The 14,888-nt window shown below is 43.7% G+C and overlaps 1 protein-coding gene across 1 annotated transcript in view; it reads left to right on the top strand.

Annotated features, from left to right (window-relative positions):
• The first annotated feature begins 5,589 nt into the window (after window positions 1-5,589).
• The window catches only part of C1QTNF3 (C1q and TNF related 3), a 43,582-nt gene continuing 34,283 nt past the window's right edge, over window positions 5,590-14,888 (top strand). The window contains exon 1 of the mRNA XM_042783073.1: window positions 5,590-5,892. Coding sequence (XP_042639007.1) covers window positions 5,590-5,892 — 303 coding nt within the window. The remainder of the gene's footprint in view (window positions 5,893-14,888) is intronic.

Genomic DNA, 14,888 nt, shown 5'->3' on the forward strand with positions numbered 1-14,888 from the left:
TTCCAGCTTTCACATTCCAATCACCAGTAATAATCAACACATCTTGATTTTCATGTTTGGTCAATTTCAGACTACAGAAGTTAGTTAATATCTTTAATTTCCTCATCTTTAGTTGGTGTGTAAATTTGAATAATAGTAGTAAATTTAAATGTGCCTTATAGGCATATGGATACTATCCTGTCATTGACAGTGTTGTACTGTGGGATAAATCTTGAAACATTCTTTGTGACAACGGATGCCCACACCATTCCTCTTCTAGTTGTCATTCCCGGCATAGTAGATCATATGATTGCCTGATTCGAAATGGCCAATACCAGTCAATTTTAGCTCACTAATGCCTAGGAAATCAATCTTTATTTTTTGTCAATCATTTTTGACAACTTCCAATTTTCCTAGATTCCTACTTTGTATATTCCATTTCCTGATTATTAATGGATGCTTACAGCTGTTTCTTCCCATTTTGAGTTGTGCCCCATTATTAAATGAAGGTCCGGAGAGCTTTACTCCATCCACATCATTAAGGTCGGCTCTGCTCTGAGAAGGCAGCTCTTTCCCAGCCATATTTTGAGTGCCTTCAGATCTGAGGGGCTCATCTTCCAGCACTATATCGAACAATGCTTCAGGGCTATTAGTAAAGTTCTCCAGGAATAAATCAGACAGTGCTTCACTGCTATTCATAAGGTTTTCACTGGCCAATTCTCTGAGAAGTGGATGGCCCCTTTCTTCTTCTGAGTCTGTCTTAGTCTGTAAGCTCCGCCAAAGCCTGTCCATCAGTGACCCTGCTGATATTTGAAATACTGGTGGCATTGCCTCCATCCTCACAGCAACATGCAGGACACCACAGTACCACCAACTGACAGATGAGTGATGGCTGATATCTTTAGAAGGGTTATTTTAAGAAGCTCTGGTGGCCCATTGTTTAAGTGCTCAGCAGCTGAGAGGTTGGGGGTTCAAATCTACCCAGTGGCTCCAAGGAGAAAGACCTGGCAATCTGATCCTGTAAAGATTACAGCCTAGAAAACCCTATGGGACAGTTCTACTCTGTCACATGGGATTGGTATGAGTTGAAATTGACTACGAGCAAAAAAAATCACCTAGCAGAAAAAACAATAGGTGTATTTTAATCAGTCAGGGCTGGGAATCAGTAGAATAGATGAAAGGATGGAAAACTCCAAACGGATGGTCTTAAAGAGCTAGAAGAGGTTGACTAGCAGTTTCTTAGCCAGGTGATCTAGGCTGTGGGAGTGGCCTGATTGCAAAAGTCAGAGGCACCTCTTTTTCTTTTTTTTTCATTGTGATTTGGGTGAAGATTTACAGAGCAAATTCACTTTCCACACAGCAGTTCACATATACTTTGTCTCATGTCATTGACCACAGTTTACCACAATGCAACAGCTCCCCTCCCACTTCCTCCCCATAGTTACCTCTTCCCAGTGTCCATCCCTCCATACACTCCTGCACCCTGAGCTATCTCCCTGTGCATAAGCAGCCCTTCCTTCTCCCATGATTGTTCTCTCCAGGGAGTGTGTCTACTTGAGGTAAATGTTCAACTCATATGCCTGTATTTTGTTTGGGTGGAAACCACAGGTGTGGGTTCAATTCCAGGTCTGAAGGGCAGCTAGGGGCCATAGTCTCAGTGATTCCACCAGGCTCTATCAGACCAGCAAACCTGGTCCTCATCTTTTTTTTTTTTCCTGCAAAAGATTTTGAGTTTTGTTCCACATTTTTCTCCCTCTCTATCAAGGATCTTCTACATAGATCCCCTTCCAACTGGATGATAGCGGTAGCCGGGTACCATCTAGTTCTTCTGGTCTCATAGTCATATAGGCTGCAGATTGGATGGTGTACCAGTCACTAGGACTAATTGTTTCCATGAATTTTAGTTTTCTTCATTCTTCTTTGCTCTGGATGAGGAGAGACCCATCGTTGCATCTAGATGGCAGCTTGCTAGCTTTTAAGATCCCAGTCACTACTCGCCAAAATAGGAGGTGGAACAATGTTTTGTATAGTATGTTATGCCAATTGAGCTTGATGTCCCCTGCGACTATGGTCCCAAGCCCACAGGTTCAACTACTCGGTCCCAGAGGCACCTCTTAAAAAAAACTTGTGAATTAGATGACCTAGTTTTCAGATCCATTTCTTTTTTAAAATAACTTATTGTTGAAAATACACATAGCAAAACATACACCAATTCAAAGTTTCTGCATGTGTAATTCAGTGACAGTGACTACATGCTTCAAGGTCTGCAACTGTTCTCAAGCTCTTTTTCTGAGTTGTTCTTCTTCTATCAATGTAAACTCACTGCCCCACATTTCCTTTCTAAACTTTCTATTTGCTGTTGCCAATTTGATCCCATATAGTTCTTTAAAAGAGCACAATGCTCAAGACAGACATCCATTCCTAATTAAACTAAACTATTTTTCAGTTAAGGAGCCCCGGTGGTGCAGTGGTTGAGTGCTCAGCTGCTAAATGAAAGGTCAGCAGTTCGAATCTACCAGCTGCTCTACAAGAGAAAGATGTAGCAGTCTTGCTGTAAATGTTACAGCCTTGGAAACCCTATGGGACAGTTCTACTCTGTCCTATAGGGTTACTATGATTCAGAATCAACTCGATGGCATGGTTCTTTACTTTTTTTGTTTTTTGGTTTATTATTTAGTTTGAAGAAAACTTCAGAGAATATTTTTTGTTTAAGATTTAAAGATTATCTCAAGGACATTAGTCTCGGAGTTTCATTCAGCCTCCGTGGCTCATAGATTTCATGAGGATTTGAAATTCTGTTCTGTATTTTTCTCCCTTTTGATCAAGATTCTTCTGTAGAATTTTTGATCAAAAAGTTCAGTAATGGTAGCTGAATACCATCCAGTTCTTCTGGTCTCATGGCAAAGGAGGCATTTGTTCACGTAGGCTATTCGCCACATATTTCATTCCCTCCTCTTATTCCTGAATCTCCTTCCTTCTCTACTGCAGAGTCCTTCCTTGCTTTGTGATTTCTGCAGCGTTTTCCCCCAGGCCTCCCTCCTTCCCCTGCTCCCAGCACCTCCAGGCCCCCCACTGAGACACCCACCTGGGCTGTCCCTCCTCTTCCAGCAGTGCTCCATCTACTTGCTCACCCTCAAGCCCCAGGTGCCATCCCTCCCCATTCTCCAGCCCCAGGCCTGTGAAAGAAATCCTCCATAAAAGTAATGCCAGGTAATAGTTTGATGTGCTACCTTTCCCAGGGGGTATTTGTCTTTTAACAGTGCTAATTACAGAACGCAAATAATCCTCCAGGAGGAAACCAGACACTCAAAATTAGGCTTGTGGAATAGGACGGTGGAGCTTTCTACTAAGTAAAAAGTGACTTATTTAACAAAAAAAAACAAAGCTTACTGCTATCAAATCAATTCCAACTCACGGTGAGGTCACTTGTTAGAGTGGAATTGTTCCATAGGGTTTTCTTGGCTGTAATCTTTATGGATGCAGATAGCCAGGTCTTTCTTCCTTGACACCACTGGGTAGATTCCAACTACTAACCTTTTAGGCAAATAGCTGAAAACAAACCATTTGACCAAAGCCCCTTAGTGAACTGACAAGTTTTTATTTTACAGAATAACTCTCCAGTTCTCTCGGCCCCAAATCCTTTCTATGTATAACTAACTAAGAATTCACTGCCACCAAGTTGATTCTGATTCCTAGTGACCTGCATTGGGTTTCTAGGGCTGTAAATCTTTACAGAAGCAGACTCCCTCACCTTTTCTGCAGAGTAGCTGGTGGGTTCAAACCACCAACCTTTTGGTTAGCAGCCAAATGCCTAAACCCCTACACCACCTGAGCTCTTTTTTCCCATATATATCCATGTACAGTTGTGAGCTCCAGACACAGCTGTTTGGGCAGGGCTAGGAGCGGTTCAGGAAGTGGCTCTCAGGCCTTTGCTGAGTGAGGCGCACAGCTGTGAACAGCCTGTCTCCTCTCCCCTCTCTCCACCTGCTCTGCCCCTTCACCAACAAGCTGGGCCTCTTCCAGTTTCTTTCTGACAGTGTCACACTTGTCCACTTAGCATCAGACACTTGCCACTCATCTTCTTTAAGGTTCCAGGATGTCACTCATCCTTGGCACATGAGAGAGAGCCATCCAAAACCAAAAACCAAACTCACTGCTGTTGAGTCGGATCCAACTCATAGTGACCCCTCCTTGGGTTTCCAAGGCAGTATCACTACAGAAATGGATTGCCCAATCTTCCTTCCGAGGAGTGGCTGGTAGGTTTGATCCACAGCCTTCTGGTTACCAGTCAAATGCCTTAGGCACTACAACATCAGTGTTCCCTGAGAGAGGACCAGTGAATTTTTATTAAAGCAAGTGTCTGAGTAGCATTAAATGAAAGAATGAGTTAATAGAGGCACTTTTAAATGACAAAGACAGATAAATTCTCCTACTGTGTTATTGTGATAAGGTTAGGAATGTCCACTCGCTCTGTTTGAACTAAAAACATAGCAACTAAAATGAAGGCAATAATCACTCTTTCCATCTTGATGTGCTCAGAGCACTGTTTGCCTTGAAGCTTTCCATTTCCTCCATTCTAAGTAACAAGTATAGTATGGTGGGTAAGAAGAGTAGCTGGAGACAGATAAACTTATCTTAACAGGAAGCTGGCTGTTCTGTCTTATTTGGCAACAAGTGATCTGGCTACGTTTTACTTAACTTTAGCCCTTAAGAGCTCAAGAAGAGTATTAAAGCCCAGGGCAGAGAAATACTTTTAAGGAACCAGAGACCCTGCTCCTGGATTCAGCTGTGTTCTGTGGTCACCCAACTGCCTTTGCTGATTGGATCTGGAAACCAGTTGCCATGGAGTTGACTTCAATGCATGTGACCCCTACCTGTGTCAGAGCACAGCTATGCTCCACAGGGTTTTCAATGGCTGACTTCTTTGGAAGTAGGTTGCCAAACCTTTTTTCTAAGATGCCTCTGGGTGGATTTAAACCTTCAATCTATCAGTTAGAAGCTGAGCGAGTCAGCTGCTTTCCACCACCCACGGCCTCCAATGATATCCAGAAGGGGAAAGGAATTAGTTAATGCAACGCAAAGGGGAGAAACACTGATCGTTCGTTCAGCAAGCCTGCAAGAGCTCTTTTGATTTCCCCGAGTGACTTCCCTCCCATTTCAGACGGAATTGATGCAGTTAAGCCCAAATTTCCTGGCAAGCCCAAGGGTCGGCTTTTCCAAAAGGCGTTTTACACTGCGACTCTGCAGCCTATCCATGTCTAATCACGACAGCAAACCCCTGGACACATGCTCTCTGTTTCCAGCTGGTCGTGTATGTTTGCTTCACACTTTCACCACACCATGCCAAGGTGTGACATTTACGGACCCCACCAACTGGGAGCTGTGCACAGCAAGCAGTTTTCCCCGGGGTGTGGGAACGTGAGGAACGGGGCTGTTCCGTGGAGGGAGGGCTGCTGGCGCTCCGGCTGCCTGCAGCCTTATTTATTACCCACCAAAGTATAAAAGCGCCTGGCCGCTGCAGCCCTCAGCTCGGATCCTGGCATCTGCCGAGGAGACACGACGCCTACAGCCCAGCCGTCCTCCGGGAGGCCCCGTGCTCTATTGGGAACCATGCTCCGAACGCAGCTCGTCTGTTGGCACCTGCTGGCTCTGCTTTTCCTCCCATTTTGCCTGTGTCAAGATGAATACATGGAGGTGAGCGGAAGAGCTAAGAAAGTGGTGGCGAAAATAGTGCAAAGCCACCAGCAGACTGGCCGTAGCGATTCCAGGAGGGAGAAAGTGAGAGAGCGGAGCCACCCTAAGACTGGGGCTGTGGATAATAGCACTTCTACAGACCTAAAACCCCTGAGACCAGATGAGCTACCGCACCCCGGGGTAGATGACCTAGCCCAGATCACCCCACTCTGGGGCCAGGTACTCAGCATTCTCTTCTAAGGATTACTGTCAAAGCTGAATGGGTTTTGTTGTTGCTGCTGTTGTTGTATTTTTGTTTTGTCTTGTTTTGTTTTTGGCTCAGATTCTTAGACTCACTTCTTTGGAGAAGTTTGCTAAAGTGTTTATGAGTTTCTGGGTGGCTAGTGGGACGGCTGGGAGCTCCGGTGGTGTAGTGCTAACCAGAGGGTTGGCAGTTCGAATCCACCAGCCACTCCTCGGAAAGAAGTTTGGGCAATCTACTTCCGTAGTGACACTGCCTTGGAAATCCAAGGAGGGGTCACCGTGAGTTGACTGGAGGGCAGAGAGTTTTTTTTTTTTTTAAGGTAGTGGGATTGCCCTTTCTGCTAAGAAACAATAATCAGCCGAGAGAAGCAATGTTGTGCAAAAGGGAGCCCGTATCTGTTGACCCATCAGAAAGGGCCACATGGGCAGCCAGCCCATAACTTATTGCTTTACACCATAACTTGATTGCTTTACTTGCTCAGTTGGTGCCAGAAAGAGGACGACTGACCTATGCAGGTAGACGGATTGTTGTAGATGATCATTTCCTCATCATAAGAGAGTTGGACTTCTTGACACTTCGCAGCAGGGAGAAGCTTTGTGTTTGTCAAAAGCAATCAACTGTGATGCTGTGAGTTGGCTGGGCCGTTTCCTGTCAAACTGCTTGCTATTGGATTTATAGCATTCTTGGTTGCTAAGCGCTGTGCTCAGCCTGTTTAAAAAAGAAGCAGAGCTAAAACAAAACAAAACAAAATGACCATGCGTGTTTAAAATGCAAACCATCATGTATGATTGGATGCCTGATATTCACAGAGCACTTGATTTATTTCTGCAGCATTTAACTCTTTTAGGGTGGTATGGGGTGAGTTATAAAGAGGAAGCCTCATAATGAGATGGATCGACACAGTGCCTGCAACAATGAGCTCAAACCCAGCAACGATTGTGAGGATGGTTCAGGACCGGGCAGTCTTTGCTTTTTTGTGCATAGGGCCGCTGTGAGTTGGAACTGATTCAGCAGCCCCTAGCAACAATGATAACATGGAAGTGAGTGAAGGCTCCAGTGTAGTGGATTGCAAATTGATGGAACTAAATATAATTTACAACATTAAGAACAGCAAGAGATAGATTTTGACTTATTTTCTGGACACCATCTAGTGGGCTGAAAAGAGAAGAATTACTTTCAATTACATGATCTTTGAACAAATAGACTTTACTGTAAGAATTGATGGGTTTTGTAAATAGTCCCTGAAAAAGTTAATGTAGTTGAAACCTTGTTGTTGTTGTTGTTGTTATGTGCCGTCGAGTCGGCCCCGACTCATAGTGACCCCTCCTTGGGTTTCCGAGGCAGTATCACTACGGAAGTAGGATTGCCCAACCTTCCTTCCGAGGAGTGGCTGGTGGGTTTGAACCGCCAGCCTTCTGGTTAGCAGTCAAATGCTTTAGCCATTATGCTACCAGAGCTCCTTGAAACCTAGACCCCCATATCACAGATGCTTGGGTTGAGAGTGGTTGTATGAGCGGACCAAGATCACACAGAACTGCAGAGCAGCGTCTAGGACCTGGGACTTCCAACCTGACCACACAGTGCAGCTACCCAAGCCTGTGTCAGCACAAAAGTGTGTCTTTAAGGAGTCACAGGAAAACTGATAACCTCTAAATGTGAGCCTGCTTCTTGGAAGCCTTTTTAGAGACTGTCCTTTTATCTGACAATCTTCAGGCTAAAGCTGATTAATGCTATTTTTTTTTTTTTAACTGGTGGAGATGTTTTCACTTTTGTCTAAGGATTGAGGTGGACTTCCCACTTCGATGGAGTTAACACAGTTCACGCCCATGTAGTGTGCTTTGGAAGGAAGGCCTGGTGATCTACATCTAAAAATTTAGCCACAGGAAAACACCATATGGAGCACAGGCCCACGCTGAGGTTGCCGTGAGCTGGAATCAACTCTATGGCAACTGGCCCCATTTCAATAGATGGGCTCTCTCCTGGCTCCCTCCTGGCAGTGCCTGTGTGAGGCAGTAGAGGCCGATATAGCTGGCCAGTGGGTTATTGTTTCCTGACTAGACCACTGAAATTCAAATTATACTTTCTATCCTGGGTTCCTGAGTATTTTCAAACAAAACCTCCATAAGAGATACTATGTAGATTTAAGTTAGTGATATCCTGGAGGTTTTTAATACAACTCCTCTCTGGTGGTATAGTGTCTAAAGCATTTGACTGCTAACCAGAAGGCTGGCGGTTCAAACCCACCAGCCATTTCACGGAAGGAAGACTGGGCAATCTACTTCTGTAAAGATTTACCGCCCCAGAAACCTAAAGGGGGTCATTATGAGTTGGAATCGACTTGATGGCAGTGAGTTATTGTTTTTTTGTTTTTGTTTTTGTCATTCAGTAAGAAGCTCTGGTAGCATAGTACCTAAGGCATTTGACTACTAACCAGAAAGCTGGCAGTTCAAACCCACCAGCCACTCCTCGGAAGGAAGGTTGGGCAATGTACTTCCATCGTGACACTGCCTTGGAAACCCAAGGAGGGGTTGTTATGAGTCAGATCTGACTCGATGGCAGTGGGTTTGTCATTGAGTAGATTATTACTCATGGTGACACTGTGTGTTTCCGAGTAGACCTGTTCCGTAGGCTTTTCTTGGCTGTGACCTTGTTTTTTCTTTTCCCACTTTGTATTTTGATGTGAAGGAATGTTTACAGAGTAAATTAGTTTCCTTTTTTTTTTTTTTTTTAACAATTCATACCTATTTTGTTTTGAGACATTGATTGCAATCCCCACAATGTAACAACGTTCTTCCACTTCCTTCCTGTGTTTCCTGTTTTCAATGGTCTTTCCTTCTTATCCCTTCTTGCCTTCTGAGCTTTATCTCTGGGCAAATGCTGCTTTTCTGATCTTGCACAGTTGTTTGTTCTAAGGAGTGCATACCTGTCTGGTGTGATTGTTCACCTTATGTTGTTGTTGGTGTTGTCTGCCATTGAGTCGGACCCGACTCATAGCGACCCCTCCTTGGGTTGCTGAGGCAGTATCACTACGGTAGCAGATTGCCCAACCTTCCTTCCGAGGAGTGGCTGGTGGCCAGCCTTCTGGTTAGCAGTCAAATGCCTTAGGCACTATACTACCAGAGCTCCTGTTCACCTTATAGGCCTGTCTATGTTTGGCTAAAAGTTGAGCCACAGGGGTGAGTTCAGTTCCAGGCTTGAAGGGTAACTAAGGGCCATAGTCTCAGGGGTTCCACAAGTGTCTATCAGACCAGTAAGCCTTGTCTTTTTTTTTTTATGATTTTGAATTTCATTCCACACTTTTCTCCCACTCTATCCAGGACCTTCTGTTGTGATCCCTTTCAGAACAGTTGGGAGAGGTAGCTGGGCACCATCTAGTTCTTCTGGTCTCATGGTCGAGGAGGCTGAGGTTCATGTGAGTCATTAGTCCATTAGCCTATTTATTGCCATGCATCTTTGATTCTCTTCACTCTGCTCTGGTTGGGGAGACACAAGTAGTCTCCCCAACCTCAGTTACCTTAGTTAGCTGTTTGCTAGCTTTATGACTCCTGTCACTGCTTACCAAAGTAGGGTGTAGAATGTTGTCTTTGTGGACTATGTTATGCCAGTTGACTTAGCTGTCACCTGAGACTGTGGTTCTAAGCTCCTAAGGCCAGTGACTCGTTTGTTTATGGCTAAGACGTTTTCATAACTCTGCCCCCTGATTATTCTTGGTTATAATCTTCATGGAAGCAGATCACCAGATCTTTCTTCCATGATGTCACTGCGTGGATTTGAATCAACAACCTTTAGGTTAGTTGTTGTTAGATGCTGTTGAGTTGGCTCTGATTCTCAGTGACCCTGTGTACAATAGAATGAAACACTGCCTCGTCCTGCACCATCCTCATAATCCCTGCTATGCTTGAGCCCATCATTACAGCCACTGTGTCAGTCCATCTTGTTGAGGGTCTTCCCCTTTTTTGCTAACCCTCCACTTTACCAAGCTTTAGGTTAGTTTTTGTTGTTGTTATGTGCCGTCGAGTCGGCCCCGACTCATAGCGACCCCTCCTTGGGTTTCCGAGGCAGTATCACTACGGAAGTAGGATTGCCCAACCTTCCTTCCGAGGAGTGGCTGGTGGGTTTGAACCGCCAGCCTTCTGGTTAGCAGTCAAGTGCTTTAGCCACTATGCTACCAGTAGTAGAGTGCAAATCATTTGTACCATGTAGGAGCCAGAAGGACTCTGAAGCAAACAAAGCCATTGCCGACTAACAGTGACCCTATAGGACAGAGTAGAACTGTCCCATAGGGTTTCCAGGGCTGTCATCTTTACAGAAGCAGACTGCCATATCTTTCTCCTGCAGAGTAGATGGTGAGTTTGAACCACCAACCTTTTGGTTAGCAGCTGAGTGCTTAACCACTGTGCCACCAGAGCACCTTATAGAAGGGCTCTAGTTGGAATAAATTAACAAATAAATAAATACACTGTAATAAACAAGGTCAGTGCACAAAAGGCAGCTGGGAAGAGGTGTCAGAGTGGCAGTGATAGCTAAGGTGGATCTTAAAAGATGAGACAAAAAGGACAGGTATCAGGAGCAGAGACAAAAATACATGACACAACAAAGAGAATCCAAAGATTCATGAGGACTTGGTGTGTCTGGAGCTCCTGGGTCATGGAAAGAAAACATGGAAATCAGCCAGGAGTGATTTTAATGCCACTTGGGGGTGGATTCTGTTGGCTGAGTAAGGAGTTTAGAGCTTACTTTGCCAGCGTGTTTGTTCATTCACTCACAGTGGGGCAGTGAGGTAGTCAGATTTGTGTTCTGGAAAGATCACTCTGGCTGTGGCCTTAGGGTGGATTAGAGTGGGCAGGACACTAAGGTGGGCAGCCTTTGCTCTTGTCTCTGACGTTTTCCTCTCTTCAATCTCTGTCGTTCACTTTTATCAATCTCCTCTCATCCTCCTGGGCATCCATTTCTCCCTCCTCTTCTCTCAGCTCCCTTCTTCTTCTTTCTTCCTTGAATTAAAGAAGGGGCTATGGACTCTCTTTTCTAAATGGTACTTAATATTAAATCTATTATTGTTAAGTTGGTTCTGACTCATGGCGACACCCTGTGTTACAGAGAACTGAGCTCCGTAGGGTCGTCTTGGCTGTAATCTTTACAGAAGCAGATTTCTAGGTCTTTCTTCTGTGGAGCTGCTGGGTGGGCTTGGCATGCCAACCGTTAGGTTAATAGTCAATCACAAACCATTTGAGCCACCTAGGGACCCTACTTAATAATTTTTGTTGTATGTGTGTATGCTGTCAAGTCAATTCTGACTCATAGAGAGCCTATATGACAGAGTCAAACGGCCCATATGGTTTTCTAGACTGTAATCTTTACAGGAGGAGAGGGCCAGGTCTTTCTCCCAAGGAGTGCTGGTGGGTTTGAACTACCGACTTTTAGTTAGCAACCAGAGGCTTGACCATTGTGCCACCCAGGGAATCTTCAGTTAATCATAAAACTCACTACCATTGAGTCAATTCTGACTCCTAGTGACCTCCATTGTGTTTTCCAAGGCTGTAAATCTTTACGGAAGTAGATTGCCTCATCTTTGTCCCATAGGTGGGTTTGAACACTGACCTTCTGGTTAGCAGCCACATGCCTTACCACTACACCACCAGAGCTCCTTCAGTTGATAACAGTAGAACTCAATTCTGAGTAACTGCCCCTAGCCTTTTGGGAAAATTGCCATTGAGTCAATTTCAACTCATAGTGACCCCTATTGGGTTTCCAAGGCAGTAAATCTTTACAGAAATGGATTGTTGCTTCTTCCTTCTGCAGAGTGACTGGTCGGTTTGCATCACTAACCTTCTGGTTAGCAGTCAACTGCCTTAGGGACTACGCCACCAGAAATCCTTTGCTTTTGGGAAAGGGGTTGATAAACTTTAGAGAGTAACACTCATTCTCCCTGACTTAAGAGAAAATTTCTGATTTAGCACAATCTTTCCAACTCATTAACGAAGCCCATCAATAGACTCACAGTCATTGTTCTCTGTGACTGAACCTTGAAAGGCAAAGGCCAGAGGAAGGAATGTGTGATGAGACTTGGCAGAAGTGTGGGTTCTCAGGAGCTGCCCAAGGAACAATACCCCGAAGCCTCTTGCTGTTTGAGTGGTGGCTCCATGCTCCTGAAGTGTCGCCAGGTAGCTTGGGTGCCGCCACCCAGCTCTAGTTAACTCTGGCACAGAGCAAGCCCATCTCCTCCCCATCTCCTCCTAGACTTCAAAAACAAAGTATTTCTAAAGGATTATTTAGAGTTTGGAAGAGGCCTCAGTATTTTTGTTTGCATTTCAGAGCTGGAAAGAAAATTTTTATGACCATTTTATCTAATCCTCTAATTTAATAGACAAGAAAAATTATATTAGGGAGACAGTGACTTCATGAAGGCACGCAGACGCAACAAGAATCCCGGTTCCAGCCTCATGGTCTTTCTGACAGTTTCAAGAGTAACAATATTTCAATTCTCCTCTTAAGCAAACGGTTCCACTTCAGAATTTTCCCTCCTCCCACTCCCTTCTCCTTCCCTAAAATCCATTCTTGGCAGAGCCCTGGATTTCTTGGGGTGTAAAAAGCTGTATTTCACATTAGCAAAACCATACCAGGAAAATATGGAATATTTCTCAGATTACAATTTTGGATTAAAGGGTGGGGCAGTGGACAGTGTCTTTGTTTTTTCAAGTGTCTTGAAATCTTTCATCTCAGACCAATTCCTTCAGCTATTTTCTCTTCTTCCAACAGTGTGACAGAGAGGTTTTCTTAGATCCACAGACATGCAGGACCAGGGCTGGTCCTGGTGAAATGGAGACTAGAGTAGGAGTTAGCATTCAATTGCAAGCTTCTGGTCACTCAAGTCTGGGGCTCTGAGCTGTTGGAATTGGACTGCAAATAGAATTCTGTGTTCCTGCTGAATAGCTTGGTTGGAACCTTTAGGAAAAAGACATGAGAGAGTGCGGAAAATGGCCAAGCTGTTTTCTTTTCTTTCCTTTTTTTTTTTTTTTTAAAAAAAAGTAAAGTCTAAATGTGCAGGAAAGTGAAGTAATGTTTCTTTTTTTTTTTTTTTTTGCTTGAATTCCCAGTGATAGAGAAAACTTGAGATTTAAATTCTTCTTCCCTCCCTCCCTTCCTTCTTTGCTTCATCCTTTAAATGAATCCCCTATCACAATAGCTGTTTTCAACCACTGAATTTCAATGAATGTCTAGAAAAGATTCCACACACACTTTTTATGACATAATTAAACAGCAACTTGCCAATTTAGATGAGAATCAAAATTTTGTAAGCAACTCAAACTCTTTTGCCAATCTGCCTTCACTAAATCTCAAGCTCTTTGGCAGTAAGCACCAATTTTAGAAATTTTTTTGTGTGTAAATAAGCACTGAATGCAGTGTGATATTTGAGTATATTTAATGAGTTTAGAACCTATTAAGTACTCATTAAGTATTGATTCAATTCATGTGGTAATCATTTAAATTTTGACTGAAATATGAAGCAAATCACTATGTTAAATACTTATTTTTAAGATAAAGTTGCTTGCAAATGTAGATAATGAAAATTTGTTGAATTAATGAATACTTTATTTCTTTAAATTTCCTACAGCAATTTAAGAATACTGTGTCTGTTTGAAAAATCTAGCATTATAATCAGTTTCTAAGAACTCTTAAGGAGCTCTGGTAGCGTAGTGCCTAAGGCATTTGACTGCCAGCCAGAAGGCTGGTGGTTCAAACCCACCAGCCACTCCTCGGAAGGAAGGTTGGGCAATCTACTTCCATAGAGATACTGCCTCAGAAACCCAAGGAGTGGTCGCTATGAGTCAGATCCAACTCGAAGGCAGCGAGTTTGGTTTTTTTTTGGTTTGAAGAACACTTAACCCCACGTCGTGAGTACTCTAGTTGCCCCCAACTTGACTCTATTCATAGTGACCCCCTGTGTGTCAGAGTAGGGCTTGCTCCATAGGGTTATCAAAGGCTAATATTTTCAGAAGTAGATCACCAGACCTTTCTTCTGAGGCACCTCTGGGTGGAACTTCCAGTCTCTGGGCCAGTAGTTGAGAGCAGGAACTCTTTGCTCCCCAGGGGTTCTCTCATAAATAAATCAAAAACAGAGACAAACCAGTTCCCATGGAGTCAGTTCCAACCCAAGGTGACCCCATGTGTGTCACAGTAGAACTGCACGCCATAGGATCTTCAAGGTATGACCTTTGGGAAGTATCACCAGGCTTTTCTTCCAAGGTACTGAGACTCAAGCCACCAACCTTTCAGTTAGTAGCTGAGTGCTTAACTGTTTGTGCCACCTATAATTAAACCCACTGCCATCGAGTCAATTCCGACTCATAGTGACCCGATAGGACAGAGTAGAACTGTCCTGTAGTGTTTCCAAGGCTGTAGATCTTCATAGAAACAGATGGCCACATCTCACATCAGTGGCTGGTAGGTTCAAACTGCTGACCTTTTGGTTAGCAGCCCAATGCTTTAGCCACATTGCCACCAGAACTCCTCTAAAAGACCTATAATTAGTGCTTAATAAATATAAGTAATTCTTATTGTTTGAGGGTCCTCTAACCCAGGTACATCTGGGCTATTGGCAGTTGGGAAAGAGAAGGAAAGAATGCTTCCAATTTAATTTCTGAAGGAATTTCCTTCTTGGCTGTCAGCAGCAGCAGCAGGAAAATACTTTGTTAAAGTACTGCTCTATCCCTCAACCTCTGCCACCTCTCACACTCTTTCCCAAGGACTTGCTCTTCTACTGACTTTCCTGTTACCTCAACCAGCCCTCCTCAGCTACTCACGACCCTGTGCCACTGATCCCCTCTCCACCATCTTTTCTTTTTTTAAAAAAAATTAAATTAATTAATTAATTAATTATAACATGCATTTTATTGAAATATAATTTATGTACAGTGAAATACACAAAACTAAAGTGACATGGGTCAATGCATTTTTTTTTTTTTTTTTTTTT

The sequence above is a fragment of the Orycteropus afer genome, unplaced genomic scaffold (assembly GCF_000298275.1).
Source record: "Orycteropus afer afer isolate SDZICR_OR568_19922 unplaced genomic scaffold, OryAfe1.0 scaffold00635, whole genome shotgun sequence".
Taxonomy (NCBI): Eukaryota; Metazoa; Chordata; class Mammalia; order Tubulidentata; family Orycteropodidae; genus Orycteropus; species Orycteropus afer.